Here is a 21,381-nt window from a genome sequence, read left to right on the forward strand (position 1 = left end):
ACATCTCATGCAGCTAAGATTCTGTAAAACTGCTGTTTGAAGTTAAGTAGATTTAATTTGTGTGTGTGTGTGTGTGTGTGTGTGTGTGTGTTTATGTGTGCACGTGTACACACATAGATGTGTGTATAGGAAGCAAGTATGCAGGCACATATGCACTTGTGTGTTCAGACCAGAAAACAATCTCTGCTGTCCACCTGTGTTTTTGAGACAGTGTCTTTCATGGGCCTGGAACGTGCCATGCCAATTTAGGTTAAGCTGGCTGGCCATCAAGCCCCGGGTATTGTCGTATATACATGGCTCTTTTTATTTACTTTTTAAAAGTTTAAATGTAGAATATGAGCATTAAACTCAGGTGCTTACAAGGCAAGCATTTTATCAAACCGTCTCTGCAGCCCACATCTGACTAGAGGAATGTAGTTATACAGATGACTGTGTCTAAGATGAATATAAAGTCCAACTAAAATTATTTTCTAAAGTGTGACTTGTTAAATATGCATCAAGGTGACTCAGATTTAAACTTGGCTATTTGGCCATTTAATCTATACTCTTACAAATTTATAATTGAGTTAGGAGAGATATTTTAGAAGTAGTCTTGGGAAAATGAGGTGTCTCATTTTTAGAATCAATTCAAAAATTTAATTTTCTAATCACCTACAGTTTACATGTTACTCAGTCATCAACACATATTGAACCACGGTTATGTCCTGGTCACAATATGCTAACCCTCAATTGATGAGGACAAAACAATAGATGCAGGAGACATTCTTGAGTTTTGCCCTTGTTGGAACTTAATAGCTATTGAATATAGAAATTATAACAGAAGTAAAGGGAAGAACTCTTAAAGTGTGTTTTTTATAAGAGAAAACTGAGTGTGTGCTCCTACCCAAGAAAGAAAATGACTGCTTATATAGCTTATTAATGGGTTGAACCATGTTTCTTATTTCCTATAGGGATTGTCCAGCCTTCACTTTTTGGAAGTCTGCCATGCTGAGGGAGACCTTCTCTCTTTTTATGAAATTTCTGAACACAGAGAAATCAACTAAATTCTCTATTTTCCTTCAAAAAATGCAATGCCCTGTCAGTGTTTGAATATTACATACATTGTTTCTAGTATTCTGCTTTAAAAAAATGATAAATTTTATTTAAGGTATTGGAATTGCAGATAGTACTCTTCCTTACTATATGTTTTTATAGGGGAGTTGGAAGCTTATGAAATTGAAAGCCACTTGGCATCTCTGTGTCCTTTCCCTTTTCTGTTAGGTTTTGATTGTAAGGACCAGACACCATTTAAAAAGTTAGGAGGTCTCCGGGTTAAAAATGAGTACTTACTTAGGAGTTTGATATGGTACAGTTATACCTGCCTCCTTGTGGTGCTTCCTCCCTGTACCTGAGGGACAAGGGATTGGAATGGACTTGGTAACATAATAAAGTAAAAATCTGACTTCAGTGATAAAATGTTGTCTGTTTTGGTAAGGAGAGAAAATGTAAGTTTTAGTGATGTTTTACATTATTACTTTGTTCTCCCTGCTCCCCTTCTCAAAAATAACACTTGGAATATTCCATTCATTACTGCCTGAGAAAGTCATTACTTTGCAGACTGCAGTTGCTGAAATGGTTTAGTGAAGAAATGTTTGCTTGCATTTTTCTAGTGATTTTCTTCTTCTTTGGCAGTTCTTTGAATATCTACACTATATCAAACAAGGAGAAACAGATTTAAATTTGTGCTTGGGAACCCTCCTTGTGAGGCATTTAATCAGATGACTCCCTGGCAACGGATCTTGAAAAGAGGGATTAATGAAGTAGCATCTGAAGCAGCAGTGGGCTCTTACGGAATAAACCCCAGCAAGCTCCACAGTGTTTTGTTGGATAATTTCAAGTTCTTCAGATACAGATTACATAAAGAAGATTGTAGGGCACGTGATGCATTCTGGCTTCTTATATTTCAGATAGTAGAAAAATTGCTATCTCTAAGAATGGATCCTGGCGAGATCTTGGCACAGTTATAACTTTTCATCTACGATTTTATCTAACAACTTTTTTATTTGAAGTTTTTTGTTGTTGAACTAGACAATTTGAATAGTTTTGCTTTATGTTTATAATATTGTAATGGTAGAATAATGGATTGCCTGTGCATTGTAACCACCAAGGTAAGATTTAGATTTTCTGTGCTCATTCTTTAACCTGAAACATAGCCATTGTTAGATGCTTGCAGATAGATGCTTGGGTTTATGTGATGCATAGTTAGCAAAGGCAGTAGTTTGAAATGTATTTCAGGAAGGTAAAAATAGTATGCAAAACTGATTTTTTTCCTCTGAGATTTACAGGCAGTTTTCCTCCTAACAGTATGGATATGGAAAGCCTTTGTATGTTTAGGTCTTGTATTTCCTCAGAGTTCTTCTCTTTCCCTGGACATGGCATGTTAGCTGAAAGTATGGCTCGTTTTGCCTACAGTTTCTGGACTATTCTTTTTTAAACAGTCGGGTTCTCACTGTGTTGTTAGGTAGATACTGGTCTGAACGGAGAATCGTGAAGTTGCTCAGCACTTCTTGAAATACTTTTAAAGCCTGCTTTGCTTTTTGTCCTGAGTCCAGCATGCCTCACTTAGTCTCCAAGTAGACAACTTTGATTTCTAAGCACCAGTTTGTGGTCCTTGTATGACTGTATGGTTGTAATTTCAGGTGCTTACATTTAAACTTTACATTTGGGTTTTCAAAACTCCATTTTAGTTTTTGTTTCTACACACTAATGCCTCATAGTGATTTTTTTAGACACAACTGTTGAGATTTTAAGATTATGTTCAGTAGTAAAGGAAGAGCAAAAGTATTATTTCTGAAAGCAAGCCATGATTATTTTTGTGCAATAAATTAGTTCTCAGAAGAAGGAAGGTGGGAAAACTGATGGCATTGACTTTTGTTTTATTACGGCATGCAGAGCTATGGTTCAGATAGTAGTCTGTGATCAGATGCAATGTGCCCATGATGTGGGCTTGTCCTCTGTGCTAAGAGGGTGGGCTTCTCCAGGATGTAAGTAAACTGCTTTATTGAAGTATTTCCAAAGAGTATTTAAGAGACACATACTCCTGAAAACAGGTTTGTTTGTTTGGTTGGTTGGCTGTGTTTTCCTTTCAAGTTTTTTGTTTTTGATTTTTTTGACATCTATGTTTGGCTTTCTCCTGTGAATTACCTTGTATAATTTCATTTAGTTAATTTCTCTTTATTTTATAGATTTAGATTTATTTTGCATTCACCCTCCTTTTTTTTTAAAGCAAAATAACATTTTTTATTGCGTAAAAAAACATTGGATATAATCACTATCCTTAAAATATTTATAATTATGTAACTGTGAAAACAAAAATAGGAAGATATGTAGGTTGGAAATTAGGAAGCATAAAACATTATTTGTAGTTTTGAAAATTCTAAATTAGATTCACTTATTCTGTGGTTAGAAATAAACCCTTTGAACATTTTTAAGCAATTGCTACAGCAAGAAGAACAATTTTTTTTTCTCTTCAACTAAAGACTTCAGTGCATCCTTATTCCCCTTCTTGCCTTCCTGCCTTTATAATTTTTGGAGAGCTTTGTGCTTTTTAAAATCTGACAATGTAGTTGATATAATTCTATCGTGTTAATACTAAAACTCCTCAAGTAAAATTTTTTTTCATCATCCGCCTCCCCTATCTCCCACTTGTGTAGGCACAGTGAACTAGGTAGGCATGTTGCATCACTGCTACCATGGATACCCTTAAGAACAGGCATGTGGGTTGAGCTAAAGCAATGATGATTAGTTTTTGAGTCCCCCTCCCAACTATAATAACTATATGTTCTTCACAATGAAGACTGTTATTTTAAAACGCTTTCAAATGACTAGGTTGTGAGATGGGATGACTAAATCTTCACTGTTATTGAGCTGCTGAATCTTGGCCTCCATCTACAGTAGTATAATTGGCATTTACTAATTTAAGACAGTTTTAAATAGCCGTACATTCCTTTTCTGATTAATGCATTCCTTAAAAGGAGCTAAGTTGGTTTCCCCCTCCCAATGCTGGGAAATATACCTGGGACCATGCGTATACCAGGCAAGTGCTCTATCACTGAGCTACATACCCAGCCCTCATTGATACATTTGAAACGGAAATGTGGTGGGTTTGAAAGCATACGTTCTCCTTGATTTTTATTTTTTTTTTAAATGTTCTGGGTTTAAACACTTTTCAAAAGGAAGGAACATTTATATTCTGGTATTTTGGGTTGTTTTTACTTGTACTAATATAGATTACATGTTATTTAATCTGCTTGAATACAGTATTTTCTTGTGTGTCTCCTGTATAATGTCTTAGAAAACAGTTAATTTTCTCCTTGAGGATTCTTAGGTTCCCAACTAGCCACTTTATAAAGAGATCATTGTAAAGCTAATATGAGAGACTAGGTAGAGAAAAATAGTTTTATTAGGTTCATTATCATTGTAAGAAAGTTAATTGTAAGCACACTAGATCTAAGGAGTGCTTTGGGAATATTGCTAAGAAGCTTTTTTTTTTTTATAATAGCAGTAAAGTGCTTCATACACGCGCACACACACACACACACACACACACACTGAAGCTAAGGGGCATATATATTCTTTATTGTAGTGCATTTTATCTGATTTGTAACTTCATACACACACACACTGAAGCTAAGGGCATATATATTCTTTATTGTAGTGCATTTTATCTGATTCGTAACTTCTGTGAAGAAAAAGGAAAGGAGGGGAGCTAACAGGTATAACTTTAGTACCCAAAATTCTTATAGTAGGATCATACCTTTTCCCACCCTTTATTAACTAATTTTTGATCATATACAGGGAAAAGCTCTTCTCTGTCTTCTTAGGGTCATTTAATAGACCGATAGTTGACAAGATAGAGCTAAAAAAGAGGCGTCTTACTTAGGTTCTTATTTAAGACTAGAAAGGAGAAAGTAACTCTCCAGCTCAAGACTCAGTGCCAGTTGCTAATATTTATTTTTTTAAGATTTAATTTTAAGGGCTGGAGAGATGGCTCAATGGTTAATATCATTGCCTCGTCTTCCAAAGGTCCTGAGTTCAATTCCCAGCAACCACATGGTGGCTCACAACCATCTGTAATGAGATCTGGTGCCCTCTTCTGGCCTGCAGGGATACATGGAGGCAGAACACTGCATACATAATAAATAAATAAATCTTTAAAAAAATAAAAAAAGATTTAATTTTAATTTATGCATAATGGTTTTACCCCTGCATGTGTGTCTGTGTGCCATGTGCATGCATTGAGTACCTAAGGAGGCCAGAAGAGGGTGTTGGATACTCTGGAGCTGGAAGCACAGAAAGTTGTTTACTCTCCAGGTGTTGGGAATTGAACCCAGATTGTCTGGAAGCTCAGCTAATACTCTGAACTGCTGAGTGATCTCACCAACCCTAGTTGGTAATATTTAATCTGTCAAAACTTGTAGATCATATTAGGTGCTATCAGGACAGTTTGCTGTATACATATATATGCTATATGTAATTTTATTGTATGTTATTAAATATTAATATTATATAAGATGTTAATATTAATATATTTTTATTATGTATATTTTTTGGATTTTTTCCTAATTAAGGAATTGGCAATATGTTTGCCTTAAGAACTATACTAGGGGGGCTGGAGAGATGGCTCAGAGGTTAAGAGCATTGCCTGCTCTACCAAAGATCCTAAGTTCAATTCCCAGCAACCACATGGTGGCTCACAACCATCTGTAATGAGGTCTGGTGCCCTCTTCTGGCCTGCAGACATACACACAAACAAAATATTGTATACATAATAAATAAATATTTAAAAAAAAGAACTATACTAGGTTTCCATTATTTTTGTTAATAGGCCTTTTCCAGTTCCTCTGAGGTGTTTCTTTCATCTTTGAGTATTTATCCATGACAGTTTCCAAGCTTCTGCTCTTAGATCATATCCTTCTGATTCCAGTTGATGGATCGCTTCATCAGGGACTCTCTAGTGTACTCTTTAGATTTAGTTCTTCTATCAGAGTATGCCTCATTTTTCCTTTCTAATATGTAGTGTACCATGCATTTATATTTGTTATTACTGTATTCTTCTCATTGTATTGAAAGTATTATAAAAGCACTGTTTAGTTTTCTGTAGTAGTTCTGCCTGATCCAGTGTTTAGTACATAGTAGGTACTCAGTATAATATGTTACGGGTAGAGCTTTGGTCCGTAAAACCCAAACTTGAGGCCTAAAAAATTGTTTTGCTTTGTAATGCACATACGGATATTTCAGAAAACTCATTAAAAATTTATTTATTAGGCCTGGAGAGATAGCTTACTGGTAAGAACTCTAGTTGCTCTTCCAAGGATTTGGGTTCAATTTTTAGCACCCATATGGAGACTCACAACTGTCTGTAACTCCAGTTCCAGGGGAGCCAATAACCTTTTCTGGCCTCTGTGGACACCAGGTACACAAGTAGGGCTCAGACATACATACAAGCAAAACACCAACACACATAAGATAAAATATTAAAAGTCACTTATTGTTCTGTATCTTTTTTAAAATAATGAATTCAGAATGATCCAGAAAGTAGGTTTTCTTGCTGTTTTTCCCACACATGTCTCTTAAAAATTATTTATTTTTATTTGTATGTGCATTGTGTTTTCCTGCATGTATGTCTGTGAGGATGTCAGATCCCCTGGAACTGGAGTTACATTTGTGAGCTGCCATGTGGGTGCTGGGAGTTGAACCTGGGACCCGGAAGAGCAGCTACTACTCTTAACCACTGATCAATCTCTCCAGCTCTTCCACTGTATCATTTTTTTGTTGGTACATATTTGGCTTCTCCTCACTTAAATACCCTAATCATCCATTGACTATGTGACTGTATTTATTTCTGGATTATACTGGATTTGGGAAACAGAATCCTTTCTCACTTTAGTACTTCAGTATCTCTGAACTGCAAAATGTCAGCAGCTTCAACATTGTCCAGTAGAACTTCATGCCCAAATGATGGTATCACCCCCCAATTCATGTTAAAAATGAATACATACAATGTATAGGTGTTGAGAGTTGTGGCTTCTGAGAAATGATTGTCATGAGTGCTTTGACCTGATGGAAAGGCTCCAGACTGAAGGATCCCTTACTGTCCTTCTACCCTTTCTGCAGCAAGGAGAATACAGTGTTCTTCTGCTGGAGGTTGCTTCTGTCTGCTTCAGATACCTGTCCTGCAGGTGTTCAAGACACAAAGGAAATTCAGTTCAGTTCCTTATTGATTGCTTAGTCTGTAGTATATTGTATTCTAGCAACCCAAATGAGCTAAAACAATTATAAATTCTTTTAGTGAACAGAAAGATTCTTTTTACTCTTTCACTGTTACGAAGAATGCTTCAGTAAACAGCTTTGTCATTTTGTATTTGTAACAGTTTCTTTATATGTGGCTTTGTTGGTTCAGAGAAAAATGCTCCTTAATTTTGGTACTTTTGTTACATAATTCCATAGGAATTGTGCCATTTTGCATTTTTATTAGCAGCATGTGAGTGAATAATTTTTACTTTTGATGGGTGACTAGTGTTCTATGAGAGACAGGGTTTCTCTATAACAGTCCTGGTTATCCTAGAACTCGCTCTGTAGACCAGACTGTCCTTGAACTCACAGACATCGGCCTGCCTCTGTCTCCAAAGTGCTGGGATTAAAGGCCTGTGCCACCCTGCTTAACATGAAGTGAAATTTTAATTTGCATTTCTCTGATGTGTTTAATTAAGGTTTATTGTAATGTATTATTTGGAGGGATAGCCCTTTTCTTTGTAGTTTGTAAGAACTTTTTTAATTATCAGAAATTAACCTTTTTCTGTAAGGTTGGTTGCAGGTTTTCAACCCTTCCCCATGCCCGCACACACACACTTTGTCATGTGTCTTTACTTACAGTGTTACTCAGTCCTCCCTTCTCAGTGAAAGATTGTTTTCTAAATTGTTACCTGTTTGTTCATGTCATTTCTTTAAAAGTCCCTATTTACCTCCACCCACTGAGCTGAAGTTTCACCCAGCAAGTTCCCGTGTCTTTGGGTCTGTTTCTGGGTATTAGATTTGTTTCACTGGTCTGTTTATGAATCAGCCTAACAGTGTTTTACTAATTGAAGCTTTAAATAGTATGATTTAGAATCTGATAAAGTTTCTTGTTGCTTCTCTGTTTTAGAGCTCTGCTTAAAATTTCACTTATTCGTTTGTTTGAGAAAAGACCTCATATAGCACAGACTGGCCTTGAATGCTTTGCATCTGATGCTGACCTTGGCTTCCTGGTCCTCCTCCTGTCTACCTTCTTATGTTCTGGTTTCCAAGTGTGCACCATTGCAGCTAGCTTTGTTGATTTTTCTATACAAAATTTGTACTCAACTTATTAAATTCACTAAGCATTTTGCTACTGAGAAACTCTCTAAAGAAGTAGCATGTTGTCCTTGGGAATATCTCTTGCCTAGTTTAGAGAGACAAAAGAGCTGGGTAAACTCATCTCTATATATCTTTCCACATGCTAGCATGACATAGCTCTAAGAAGGTCCTGTAGAACCAGGGAAATGACTCAGCAAGTAAAAGCTCTTGCCATGCAGACTTGACCACCTGAATTGGATCTCCAAAACTCATAGTAGGAGACAGCTAATTCTCAAAGTTGTCTTCTAACCTCCACATGTATGCCATGGCATGTGCTCCCCCCATAGTAAATAACCTATATTAAAAAATAAACTACTGTAGTTTTCTTAGTTCTGAGAAACTGGGTTTTAAATTACTCTAATTGGAGTCCCTGGGGTTCCTTTTTGTTAATAGGACCCAAACGAGAGGTGGATTAAAGACATGCTTTACCTGTTTTCCTAAGTTGTTTTTGCCCTTTGCATTATGACTTTACTAGTTAACAAGGTCATAATCTATCTGTTGACCAAAACCAACTTTTTCCCTTTTGCGGGGTGGAGATGGGGCAGGGTCTCAACTGTGTAGTTCTGGCTATGGAACTCACTATGCAAACCTGGCTGGCCTCCTCAAACTCACAGAGAACCACCTGCCACTGCTCCCAGCCTCATTAAACCATTTAGTACCGGTTGCTGTCAGAAAACTTCTGATCAGATGCTCTGCTACTGAGCTACATCCCGAGCAGTTGTATTAAGGATTCTGATAAGCAGTTGTAGGCAGATGTATTGTGATCAGTTCTTGTCATTGGTGTGACTAAGGGATTGGAGATAGGTGAGAATTTGTGTTCAGTGCATTTTGAAAATCTTTTAACATGTCATTGGATGTTTTCCTGTAACATTCATAATTATTTCGTTGTTTGGACGTTTTATAATATATAAACGTTTTATAATCAGCATTTTTGTTTTGTTTTTACTTAAAAATGATTACCTTGCTGCTAAATCTGAGCATAATCATGATTCTTTTGGTAATGAATTTGTAATGTAAACGGTAACATTTTTAATGTATTGGTACATAGTGTCGAATGTCTCACAGTTTAATTACCTTCAGACTGTTGAACACCATGATGTGTATTGAATGTGTTTCCACTAAGTTGTTTACATTTGGAAAGACTCGTTGTTATTCTAGGTCATTTTGAACTTTCCAGTTTTTGTTGTTTGGTTTGGGGTTTTAGTGATAGGGTTTGACTATTTAGCTCAGGCCTGGAATTCACTAAGTAATCAGAGTGATTCACAGATATCTCCCTGCCTCTCTATTAATCTAGGATTAAAGATATATGCTACCTGTAGTATATGGCATTTCTCATTTCACCTTTTTCTTGATTTTTAGCATCTAATAGTGCATATGGACGTGTCTTATTTAGAATCTTCTGATTGAAATAAGAGACATTGTTTTCAAGCATTGCCTTTATTTTCTGTTGATCCTTTTATAAAGAATTTCAAATGCATAAGCAAGACTTTCTCTTATTCTGCCTCTCATTTTAAAATTCTTCTTAAATTACTGATTGTGAGGCTAGTTGCTTATTATTTCTCCTGGGTTTTAGTTTCCTGTTTAGTAACATAGGTGAGATAATGGTACCTTCTTTACAACTTGTTAGAGATGAGTTGAACTAAAACCTGTCAACTGTGAAACAGTGCCTGGTATGTGGTAACAGTAACTTTTACTAGATAGAAAATAAGTAACCTCCTGGCTGGGTGGAGAAGTCTTTTCTGAATACTTTTTCTGGACTTTTGTAATTTCTGTCTCTTTTTACTTTTTAATTTATTTATGTACATGGGGGTTTTGCCTGCATTTGTATCTGTGTGAGGGTGTCACAATTCCCTAGAACTGGAGTTACAGTGAGTTGTGAGCTGCCATTTGGGTGCTGGGAATTGAATCCAGGTTCTCTGGGAGAGCAGCCAGTGCTCTTAACTGCAGAACCATCTCTCCAGCCTGTCCCTTGCTTTTTAAATGCCTAGGGGTGGTAGATGGTTTTTTGTACAACTCTGTTACCGGAACAAATTTGAACTTAAAGTAACAATAGTTTAAAAAAGAGATGAAATTTAAAGTTGCTTCTATTCATGCCTATTTTTGCTCTATCAGCTCCTTGTCTCTTTTATTTTACATCTTAGAACCAGCGAAGCCTGACACTCTGTGTCAGTTCCAAGTCTCCAGTTGTTAGTTGTTAAAGGTTTAGGGTTATGATAAGTATTTCTGGGGATTAGTATGTGAGTATCCTGTGTGGATAGGAAAGAAGAAATGCCTCTCCCCCCCCCCCCCCCCCCCCCAAGCAGAGGGTTTCTCTGTAGCTTTGGAGCCTGTTGTGGAACTACTACTGTTGTGGAGCTCTTGAACTCACAGAGATCTGCTTGTCTTTCGAGTGCTGGGGTTAAAGGCATATGCCACCAAGACCCAGCTAAGAAATGCGTTTTTATGGGGATTATTTGTGATTCCAGTGGGTATTCAGCAAGTAGATGAAATATTAATAATTAATCGCACCATTATTTTTGCTTTACCTCCTTGAAAATTATGAATATCAACTTTGAGTCATGTGGGCAAAGCCTTCATATATACACCAGGACACTTGCACTTGTAATAAGTTGTATTAAAATTGCATCTCAGCAAGAGCTTTGAAAGGCTGTGAACTTTTAAGAGTTCAGATTTTTTAAATAAAGTTAAAATGAATAGAAATGCTGCCCTCTAGTGTTAGCTAATGCTCTGCAGCCACACCAAAAAATTTCATAAGCCTATTCTACAACTGTTTAGTATTTATTATGCCACTAGATTTTTTGATACTATAAATTGTTATTGTGATGATTTCATTATTTTATTACAATTAATACTGATTTCCAGAAAGTATGTTTTTCTCATATTGGCTTTTGGAAAAGCTTGATGATGAAACAAGCTTTTGCTTAGTTACAACTTTGCATTTCATGTGGTGACCTTAAAGTAGTTGCTACATTTATCATCTTTTGCTTGTGTGACTCAAGAGTGTTACATTGATCACCTATAAGCAAACCATATGTAAGGATTTTCTAAAGTAATAATTGTTTTACTTTATCTTTGAAATTTTAATAAGTAAACCTTTACTTAATCTTAAGTGTGAGGTCCTTGTTTAAGATCTAAAAGGAGACATTTCTTTAAAAATAATGTTGAGCACCTTTTAACCTGATTTTATAGTTTTTCACTGTAAAATAAAAGGATGACAAGTTTCAAGATTGCTTTTAACATTGTTTTATGGAGTGCCTTCTACAGATAAAGCCCTATACTGCGTATAAAATGAATGTGGGAGACAAGACTGGCAAACTATGGGCACTAAGTCCTCACCAAGAATTCTACTGGTTGAAAGAATTGGCGCTGTGTCTTTGCCATGGTCATGGAAGTGTGTCTTGACAGAAGAATGAAATCATTTGCATTTGCTCTATTTTGAAAATCTTGAATTGAATTTTGTTATTAGACATTGGAAGGTCTTTGTGTATTCTAGGTATTGACTCTTTACTAGATGTGTGATTTGCAGGTCCTTTCTCTTGGTTTTTTTTTTTGTTTTGTTTTGTTTTGTTTTATTGTTTTGTTGACTCTGGCTGGTCTGTAACACTGTAGACCAGGGTGGCCTGGAGCTCATAGAGATCAGCCTGCCTCTGCCTCTTGAGTGCTGGAATTAAAGGTGCCTCTATGACCACCCTCTCCCATTCTTTAAATTTGCTTTTGAAAGGTTGATCGTATTTTTCATGAAATCCAGTTTATCTATTTTTCTTTTCTTGATGTAGCTAAGGAACAGTGCAGTTTCTCAGCGTTTTATATTTGGTCCTTTGTCAGTTGGGAGTTTCAAGTTTTTTTTATATGGTATTAGGAAAAAGTCCAATTCCTTTTTTTTTTTTTTTTTTGGTCTTAACATGTGGATGTGTCACTACACTTTACCATTACAGGTGGAAAACTGACTGCCTGTTCTAATTGAATGATTTTGACACTCTTGTAAAAAAATTATTTGACCATGTATTTTAAGAGTTTAATGTGGACCTTTTATATTATACTGTTTAGATATCTGTCTTTAGTACCACTGCTTTGAGTACTGTAGTTCTGAAAAGTTTAGAAACTAGGTTTTTATCCTCCCCCATATGTATGTCTGTATGTATTGTGCGCGCACACACACAAACACACACACACACACAGAACACATGAAGGCCAGAAGTTGACATTAGGAGCCTTTCACTGTCACTATCTTTTGAAATAGTTTTCTCACTGACTCTCCACTTGGCTAGATTGCTGGCCAGTGAGCTCTGGGCTCTCCCTGGCTCTCCCTAGCCCCAGCTAGGGTTTAGATGTACATGACCATACTTCACTTTTATGTGGTTGCTGGGGATCTGAGTTCAGATCCTCATGTTTGTGAGGTAGGCAGTTCACTGATTCTCCATTACTCGCTGTGATCAGTTGAATAAAAAAATGCCTCTTGTTTTGGAGGTATGGCCTTGCTGAAGGAAGTGTACCACTGAGGGTGGACTTTGAGAGTTGAAAGCCTCACCCTTCTTCCCATTGCTTTCTGCTTGCATTTGAGGATGTTAGAGCTCAGCTAACTCTGGAGGGTCTTTTCCCACTTTGAGATTTAGTTAAGTGTATTTTGTGGCAGTCTTGTTCTTCATCTCCTGCATTGCTCTCTGCTATGTTTGAATAATTTTGCACAGGACATTTACATTTCTTTCTTATCCCCTTTTATGCATGTTCCACATCATATTTGTGGTTGCCATGAAAATTACTTTCAACATCCAAAAGTTACAGCACACTGTTTTGAACTTAAACAATTTATCTTGGGTATCACACAACAGTTGCTTTTTGACAGTTGTGCCCCATCCCTTTTTGCTGTTGCATTCAGATTATAACGTCATGGTTACTGTATCCCAAAGCATAGATTAACAATGGCGCCTTTAAATGTAATAGTTCTTAAATTTTGTAGAACAAATTTATGAACTTACAAACTGACATAAAAACTATAATATAAGCTATATATCTTTTATTAGAAGATCTGAAATACTCTCCAAAAACTTGGAGCCCTGACATGACCCCACCTGCAGAAAATTCCACAGTTGACCGCATTTGATAGGTTACAGTCAGAATTGTGGTACATTAAACATATTGTAGACCTTTCTTTTTAGATCATGTATATAAGGTATTTATGAAACAAATGAATTTTGTGTTGTATATATACACACATGATACTAATACCTCCAACTTATTGTAATTTTTTTCAGCATGAAAAATATCCATTCTCAACTTAAAAGTTTGGATCACCCATCTATCTTTTCTATAAACCACCATAGATTATTTCTTTAAAAATTATCTGCATAGCCTGTTACCACTTTCTTACCTTATAGTAACTCTTCTATTGACTTTATTCCACTCTTAACTCTCCATTTAATCTGCTTTATTAAATAGCTGACAGTTTTTCTCTTGTCTCAGCTAATGAACATTTCTATTCGCCAACCTTTTAATAGTATTTTTTTAAATAACCAATCACACTCTTGCTATTGTTCTTTAGCTCTTGGTGTCTCTATTAATGTACTGCTGTATTTAACCTTACCTTTCTCCAGATTTTCTGGATTCTCTTTTCTGAATTTCTGATTTCAGATTCCTGGAAAAATTCTGATTTCTTGGAGTCCATTGTTTGAATAGTCTGATAATCAGAGCACCCAAGTTTGTTTACAGTGTATTTATTCCTGCCATGTGAGGCAGTCACAAGTTTAATTTTGTGTTCTATAAGCAGTGAGTTCCAGCTGTTTTCTGTTTTTCTCAGGTTAGATATTAGTCATCTACTTTTTCTCAGATAATACTGAGTAGCCTTTTCTTCTTACAGTATTGAAAGATTGTGTATATTCAAGCTTACAGAGCCTTTCTAACGTGCTTTACATCGTGCATTGTACATGTCTGATGAGTCATAAAGTAGCTGTTGTTGGTACCTGGGACTGTTCTTGTTAATACTTTCCTTAGGCTGTTTGAAACTCATTGTTTGACAGAATATACTAGTGATACTAATTCGTTAAAATTAGATTTGCTCATTAAGCCACAAATTTCTATTTCTCATACTGTCTGCAGCTTTAAGTGTTGATAAATTTTGACTATAAATTAATTTCCTTTATTTTATTCTTACTTGGCTTTGGTTACATGTTCACAACTGTCAGCAGGCAGCATTGGCTAAGGAAGTTTGTGAGGAATTTCAGTCTGAATTGGTTGAAGTGCTCAGGGTCAGAAAAAATATCCGCTAGGATCAAATACAAACTGCTGTTTGCCAGTGTCCTACAAAGTAGCATGCTCCAACAGAAAAGTTGCCCTTGATGTTGGGTATGAGGAGAGTTTGCACAGGTGTGATTTTTTTTTTTTGGCACGGTTCTTTGTAAAGGAATTTGATACTAAAATCTAGTAATATTTCTGAAAATAAATAATTGTAATTCAAGTAAAATTGGTTGATTGGTTTTAATTTGTTTCAGGAAATCCCCAGCCCTTTGTGTGTCCCACACAAGAGCTGCTCTGAACACAGATAAGATGTAAGATGTAATAAGAAAGCTCTGCTTTTTTTTTTCAAGTTAACTTTTATTATATTGTGGACTGAAGAGATGGCTCTGTGGTTAAAAGCACTACTTGCTTTTCCAGAGGACCCGTGTTCAATTTTCAGCACCCACATGGCAGCTCCCGACCATTTCTGTAACTCCAGTTACAGGGTACTCAGCACGATGGACACGATGTCTGCACGTGTGGTGCAGACATACATGCTGGCAGAACACCTATACACATAAAATAGATGAATAAAATTTTAAAGAAATCAACTTTTCTTTATGTGTATGCCACATGTGCAGGTGCCTTCAAAGGCCCAAAGAGGGCATCATCAGAGTCTGGAGCTGAAGTTACAGGTGATTCCAAGTCTCCCTGTGTGTCTGATGGAAACTCAGCTTGGGCCTCCAAGGTAGCAACAAGTGTTTTTAATAATTGAACCACCTCTCTAGCCCCAAGCTCTACTTTTAATAAAAACTTAATATGGAATTCCATCATTCTCTATTGATGCAGGATTGTTTGCTTCATTTTTATTTTCTGATCCTGTGGAAAATTAAATATATAGGAAAATACTTTAATATGGGGCATAAAATTTGATAACATTTTGATGAAATCGGTGGTTATAGGTTTAATATTTAAACTAATATTATAGGCCTTTAAAAATTCTAAATTAGTTGCATGGTGGTGGTACACACCTTTAATCCCAGCACTCAGGAGGCAGAGGCAGGCAGATCTCTGTGAGTTTGAGACCAGCCTGGTCTACAAGAGCTAGTTCCAGGACAGGCTCCAAAGCTACAGAGAAACCCTGTCTCGAAAAACAAAACAAACAAATAAAGAAACAAAACAAAAAAAAATCTAACAAATCAGTGGGCAGTGGTGCACTTGGGAGGCAGAGGCAGGCAGATCTCTGAGTTCAAGGTCAGGCTGGTCTAGAGAATGAGTTCCAGGATAGTCAGGACTGTTAAATAAAGAACCACCCCCCAAATCCAAACTAACCAAATAAATAAATAAGTTCTAAATCAAATTGATCTTAGGTTATATAGAGGAAAAAGCTTCTATCAAAATGAAGCAAAAAAACATGCTCCCTTATTCACCATGTGTAAATTGGTATTCTGTTACTTTATTGATGAATTCTACATAAAGAAAATAACCGCCAAAATTTGCCTCCAAATGCAAATCTTTATCTTTATGTAGCAGTTCTCAGACTGTGGATTGTGACCCCTTTGAGATTCACATGGGTCACCTAAGACCATCAGAAAACAGATTATTTACTTTAAGGTTCATAACAGTAGCAAAACTACAGTTATGAAGTAGCAAAGGAAATAATTTTACAGTTGGGGGTCACCACAACATGAGGAACTGTACTAAAGTGTCACAGTATTAGGAAGTTGAGAACTACTGACATAGAACTTTATTAAAAGGCATAAAAAAAGTGATGTATTGGGATTAGACAGATGACTCAACAGTTAAGAGCATTTGTTGCTCTTGCAAAAGAACCAGGTTTGGTTCCCAGCACCCACACTGTGGCTTCATCTGTAACTCCCAGTTTCAGAGAATCTGACTCTCTTCTGTCCTTTGCAGACACCAATCATAAATGTGAGGCACATTCATAAATATGGGGCACAAACATACATACATACATACATACATACATAAACTCAAAACACTCTTGCACATAAAATTTAAAAAATTTTAAAGTGATGTATTTACATAATTTTTCCAATTAAAAATAGCACATGATTTAAAACCAATTGAAAATAGGAAGAACTGTCTAGCCTAACAAAAATATGTTTCTGGGAATAATTAGTTATGAAGAAATACTTAATCTCTCTCTGTTTCTGTCTCTCTTTGTCTCTCTGTCTCTGCCTCTCTTTGTCTGTCTCTTTGTCTCTGTCTTTTTTTCTCTCTGTCTGTCTCCCTCCCTTCCTCCCTCCCTCTCTCCCTCCCTCCCTTCCTCCCTCTCTCCCTTCTTTCCTCTCTCCCTCTCCCTCTCTCCCTCTCCTCCCTCCTTCCTGAGACAGAGTTTCTCTGTAGCTTTGAAGCCTGTCTTGGAACTAGCTCTTGCAGACCAGGCTGGCCTCGTACTCACAGAGTACGCCTGCCTCTGCCTCCCGAGTGTTGGAATTAAAGGCGTGCATCACCACTGCCCAGTTGAAATACTTAATTTCTTAACCTGCATTTGTTTAGTATATGTGTTAGTAAACATGCCATGGTGCGAGGACAGTTTGCAGGAGCAGATCTCCTATTGTGTGGGTTCTAGGGATTGAACTCAGGTCACCACACTTACTGGCAAGCATCCTTAACCTGCTGAGCCATCTTGCTTGCCCTAGAAATTGTTTTAAATAAAAATTTTTCCTTAGTTTTTAAGGAACTATGAAATTTTCCAGTTTATGATATGAATATATCTTAAATTGGTAGGAGACTAAGTTATATTGAAGTATTTTCTTTTTTTTTTTTTTTGTTTTTGTTTTTTTGGTTTTTTTCGAGACAGGGTTTCTCTGTGGTTTTGGAGCCTGTCCTGGAACTAGCTCTTGTAGACCAGGCTGGTCTCGAACTCACAGAGATCCGCCTGCCTCTGCCTCCCGAGTGCTGGGATTAAAGGCGTGCGCCACCACCACCCGGCTAAGTATTTTCTTTAAACCATTATTAATGAATATATTACTTTTCTAATTGGATGGGGAGGTTTGGTGTTCCTTTGTTTTTCCTTCATTTCAAAAAGTCTTTGTACTATCAGAAAATTCTAGTGATATTTCAGAAATGCCAAATGGAAATGGTTGTACAAGAAAAATGCTTTTATGGATATGTTTAACATTTTTACTGTGTATTAAATTATGAACCAGAAGAAAATTCTTTTGTATGGCTTAGACCACTCAGAGTACATTTATGTTTTCTCTGTGTTTTAGGCTTTTCTTCATGTGTTGCATAAATGGGATGGTTTTGGGGAAGGGTTTTAAGTATTAAAAGTAATTTTTCTCAGTGTAAAAATTTAATCACTGGAAAATATTTTTCTCTTTTTAATTAAAACTGATTATATATTACGAGGTTCATAAGATGTCTTTAAAATGCTAACTTTGTCATAGGGTCATTCTAAAAGATTGCATATCACTTAGTCTACTATTCTTTGCAAATGCTGAATACTTCTAAATCCTATTACTTTAAACCATGTTAGAATTCTGTAAGAGGCACCACAAAATACTGTTTGGCTATCTTGGTGGCCCTCTAGTGGGAAAGTGAAGAAAATATTATGTAGAAAATGTCTAATGGTCATATGTATAATAATTAAAGATAGTTTGAAACAGCATCTAAGTTATACTTGAATAATCTAAGAAGTATTTTGGAAGTAAAAGACTGGATTTACTAGCATTTTGTGGGAGGCTTAACTTTGTAGTTACAATTTTCAAAGATTAATGTTGGGCTAGTAAGTAGGATATATTATTGATACAGACTGTATAGAGAAATACATCTAAGACTACAAATGTATGAGTTACATCTTCACTGATGTATTCTTATAAATTTAGAATTTGTTATTTAAAGCATTATGGAAAAATAAAATAAAAATATTAAATGTACAATCCAAGCAGGACATTCGTGAGAAGTGAATTGTTCTGTAAACTTTGGTTAAAGCATGTCAGAAACAGCTTGAAACAATAATGGAAAATCTTTTTTTTACCGTTCTTAAGCATAATACTTAGGTTATACATTTAGAAAAGGTTTAATTTTTTCGATAATTTACTTTTAAAAGTATATTTCTGTATTTTTATTTTTCCCAGATGGTTTTCTTCTGTCCTTCCTTTTGAAGCTAGCTCTTTACATGGGCTTTGATGGAGGCCACAGGGCAGCACCAGCAGATCTAAATCACAGTGGGGGTGTTTGGTCCTTTTAGGCTTCCTGAGATTAATTCCTGACCACCCTACTGTGAGTGGCACAACTCATACAGTAATGCAATGTGACGTAGAGCTTGGGAAGCACAGAAATGTTGAAGAACTGTGCCTGGCAGCAGTGGCCTCTCTACTATGTACCAAATGACATTTTTTTTTTAGTGCTCTTGTCCTTGGTCATGTGCCATGCACAACTCATGCATCTAATTAGCTTGAGTTCCTGCCCTGATTTCCTTTAATGATGGACTGTGATGTAGAGGTGTAAGCCAAATAAACTCCTCTCAAATTAAGTTGGTTTTGGTCAATGTTTTATCAAAGCAACCAAAAGCAAACTAGGCAGACACCTCAATTCAGGACCCTTAGGAAGTTAGCTGTGTGACTGCTTCACAGTCGTTGGACATCAAGTTTTCTGGATGTCCTTACATTCTTGTTTTGTTTTGTTGAGACAGGGTTTCTCTGTCTAGCCCTGGCTGTCCTGGAGCTCACTCTGTAGACCAAACTTGTCTTGAACTCACAGAGATCTACCAGCTTCTGCCTCCCGAGTGCTGGGATTAAGGCATGTACCACTACCGCCTTAAAAAAAAATTACTTTAGCCCAGTGGTGGTGGCACATGCCTTAATCTCAGAACTCAGGAGGCAGAGCAGAGGCAGGCAGATCTCTTTGAGTTTGAGGCCAGTCTGACCAGGTCTACAGAGCAAGCCCCAGGACATCCAGGGCTACACAGAAAAAAAAACTGTCTCAAAAAACCAAAAGGGGATATAAAAAAATACTTTAAAAATTATATTACTTTTGCAACTTGGTATGATTATAAATGGATTAATGGCCATGTGGATGCTTAAGGTCTGAACTGCCACCTGGGGCCATGTTAGTGTCTTGAGGGTCGCTCTGCCACTGGGACTGTGCCAATCTTGAGTGACCTTCACTGCCTCCTGGGGCAATAGTGACATCAAGACCCATGTCTGGGTCTTGAGTCTGTGTTGAAGTCTGAGACCCATGTTGCCACCAAAGGACATATAGAAGCCTGAGGTTTGGGCCACAACTTGTGGCCTTGTTGGAGTCCAGAGGTTTTGGTGCTACTGAGCCATTTTGATCTGAGTAACTGTTCTGCCATCTGGGAGCCATGATGTCTTCCACACCCAAGCTGCTGCTAAGGGCCATGTCTAACTCCATGGTCCTGCTACAGCTAGTGTCTATGTTGTTGTCTGTGGCCTGTGTTACCACAGGGGGTTATAGGAACCATGCATGACAAAATCAGAAGACCATGCTAAGCCACCCACCTTTCTCTACCCCTGGGAAAACTGGCCTGCACCTCACTGGACACTGCATCAAGAGAGTTAACCTCCCCCCTCATGGCAGAGCCACCTCTCTCTCCCACTCAGAAGAGATGTCTCTATCCCTTACCATGAACAAGGGAGAGCTGGCTTCCCCCTTGTCTGAAGGGGTCAGCCCCAGTGGCCCAGACTGACCAGCTCAGCTACACCCAGACTGACAGCTGGGCGTTGGGTTGGCCCACCCTAACTCCATCTCATCGTGGCCCTGCTAGAACTCATGAAAGAACTGCTCCTGTGGAATGACACCATAGGATCTTCATGACTTGGGCCAGCCTCAGGAATTCTGAGAGGAGTTTTGGTGAGGGTCTAGTGATGATGGAGTACCAGAAACCAGAGGCCTTGAAGAAGACCAATGACTTGTTGCAGTGAACATTTAAAAGTAAAACTGATTGTACAAAAAGGTATACTGTGTGTGATACACCAGGGCTCCCAATGCCACTAGATTGAATGAAGAGGTGTTGGAGAGGTGGGAAAGAAGGAGGAGTGAAAGGGTTTTTTCCCCTTTTGTTTGCTTGCTTGTTTTTGATTTGAATTTTTAAAATTTTTCTTTTGATGGGGACACTTCAGGGATGAGGGGTAGATATGAGAGACTGGAAGATGAATGGAATTGGTGCATTATGTGAAATTCCCAAAGAATCAACAAAGAAATATGTTAAAAATAAATTTAAAAAATTTAAAAATTCCTTTAATTCCAGCACTCGGGAGGCAGAGGCAGGCGGATCTCTGTGAGTTCGAGACCAGCCTGCTCTACAAAGCTAGTTCCAGGACAGGACAAAGCCACAGAGAAACCCTGTCTCGAAAAACCAAAAAAAAAAAAATTGATTAATGGGTGTTTTATATATATACAATTATAGTATGGAATTTGTGGCAAATACATGATTTTCAGGAGATACCATTCATGGTACTGGAGAGATGACTCAGTGTGCAAGAGCACCTGCTATACAAGCATGAGGACCTGAGTTCAGATCCCAACACTCCTTGTGCAAGTGTAATTTCAGCAGCTATAGGACTGGAGACTTTGATCGCTGGGTCTTGCTGGCTGCCAGCCTAGCTCTAGGTTCAGTGAGAGCTCTGTGTCAAAGGGAGTAGGTAGAAGGTGATACACATCAGAAAACCTGATGTTCTTTCTTGGCCTTTGTGCAAGTGTTCACACACACACACACACACACACACACACACACACACACCAAGAAATAACTGTTCATGTAGGTCT

General features: G+C 37.3%; 1 protein-coding gene across 15 annotated transcripts in view; it reads left to right on the forward strand.

The window, feature by feature from the left end:
• Dlg1 (discs large MAGUK scaffold protein 1) overlaps positions 1-21,381 on the forward strand; it is a 190,771-nt gene that overhangs the window by 30,927 nt on the left and 138,463 nt on the right. The window contains exon 1 of one of the 15 annotated variants that reach the window (XM_041673125.1): positions 1,738-2,147. The exons of the other annotated variants lie outside the window; for them this stretch is intronic. Coding sequence (XP_041529059.1) covers positions 2,118-2,147 — 30 coding nt within the window. The 5' untranslated portion in view covers positions 1,738-2,117. Of the gene's footprint in view, positions 1-1,737; positions 2,148-21,381 lie in introns of those variants that run through there. 15 annotated transcript variants of the gene reach the window in all.

The sequence above is a fragment of the Microtus oregoni genome, unplaced genomic scaffold (genome assembly GCF_018167655.1).
Source record: "Microtus oregoni isolate MIOR12 unplaced genomic scaffold, Mior012 000023F_ref0000262, whole genome shotgun sequence".
NCBI lineage: Eukaryota > Metazoa > Chordata > Mammalia > Rodentia > Cricetidae > Microtus > Microtus oregoni.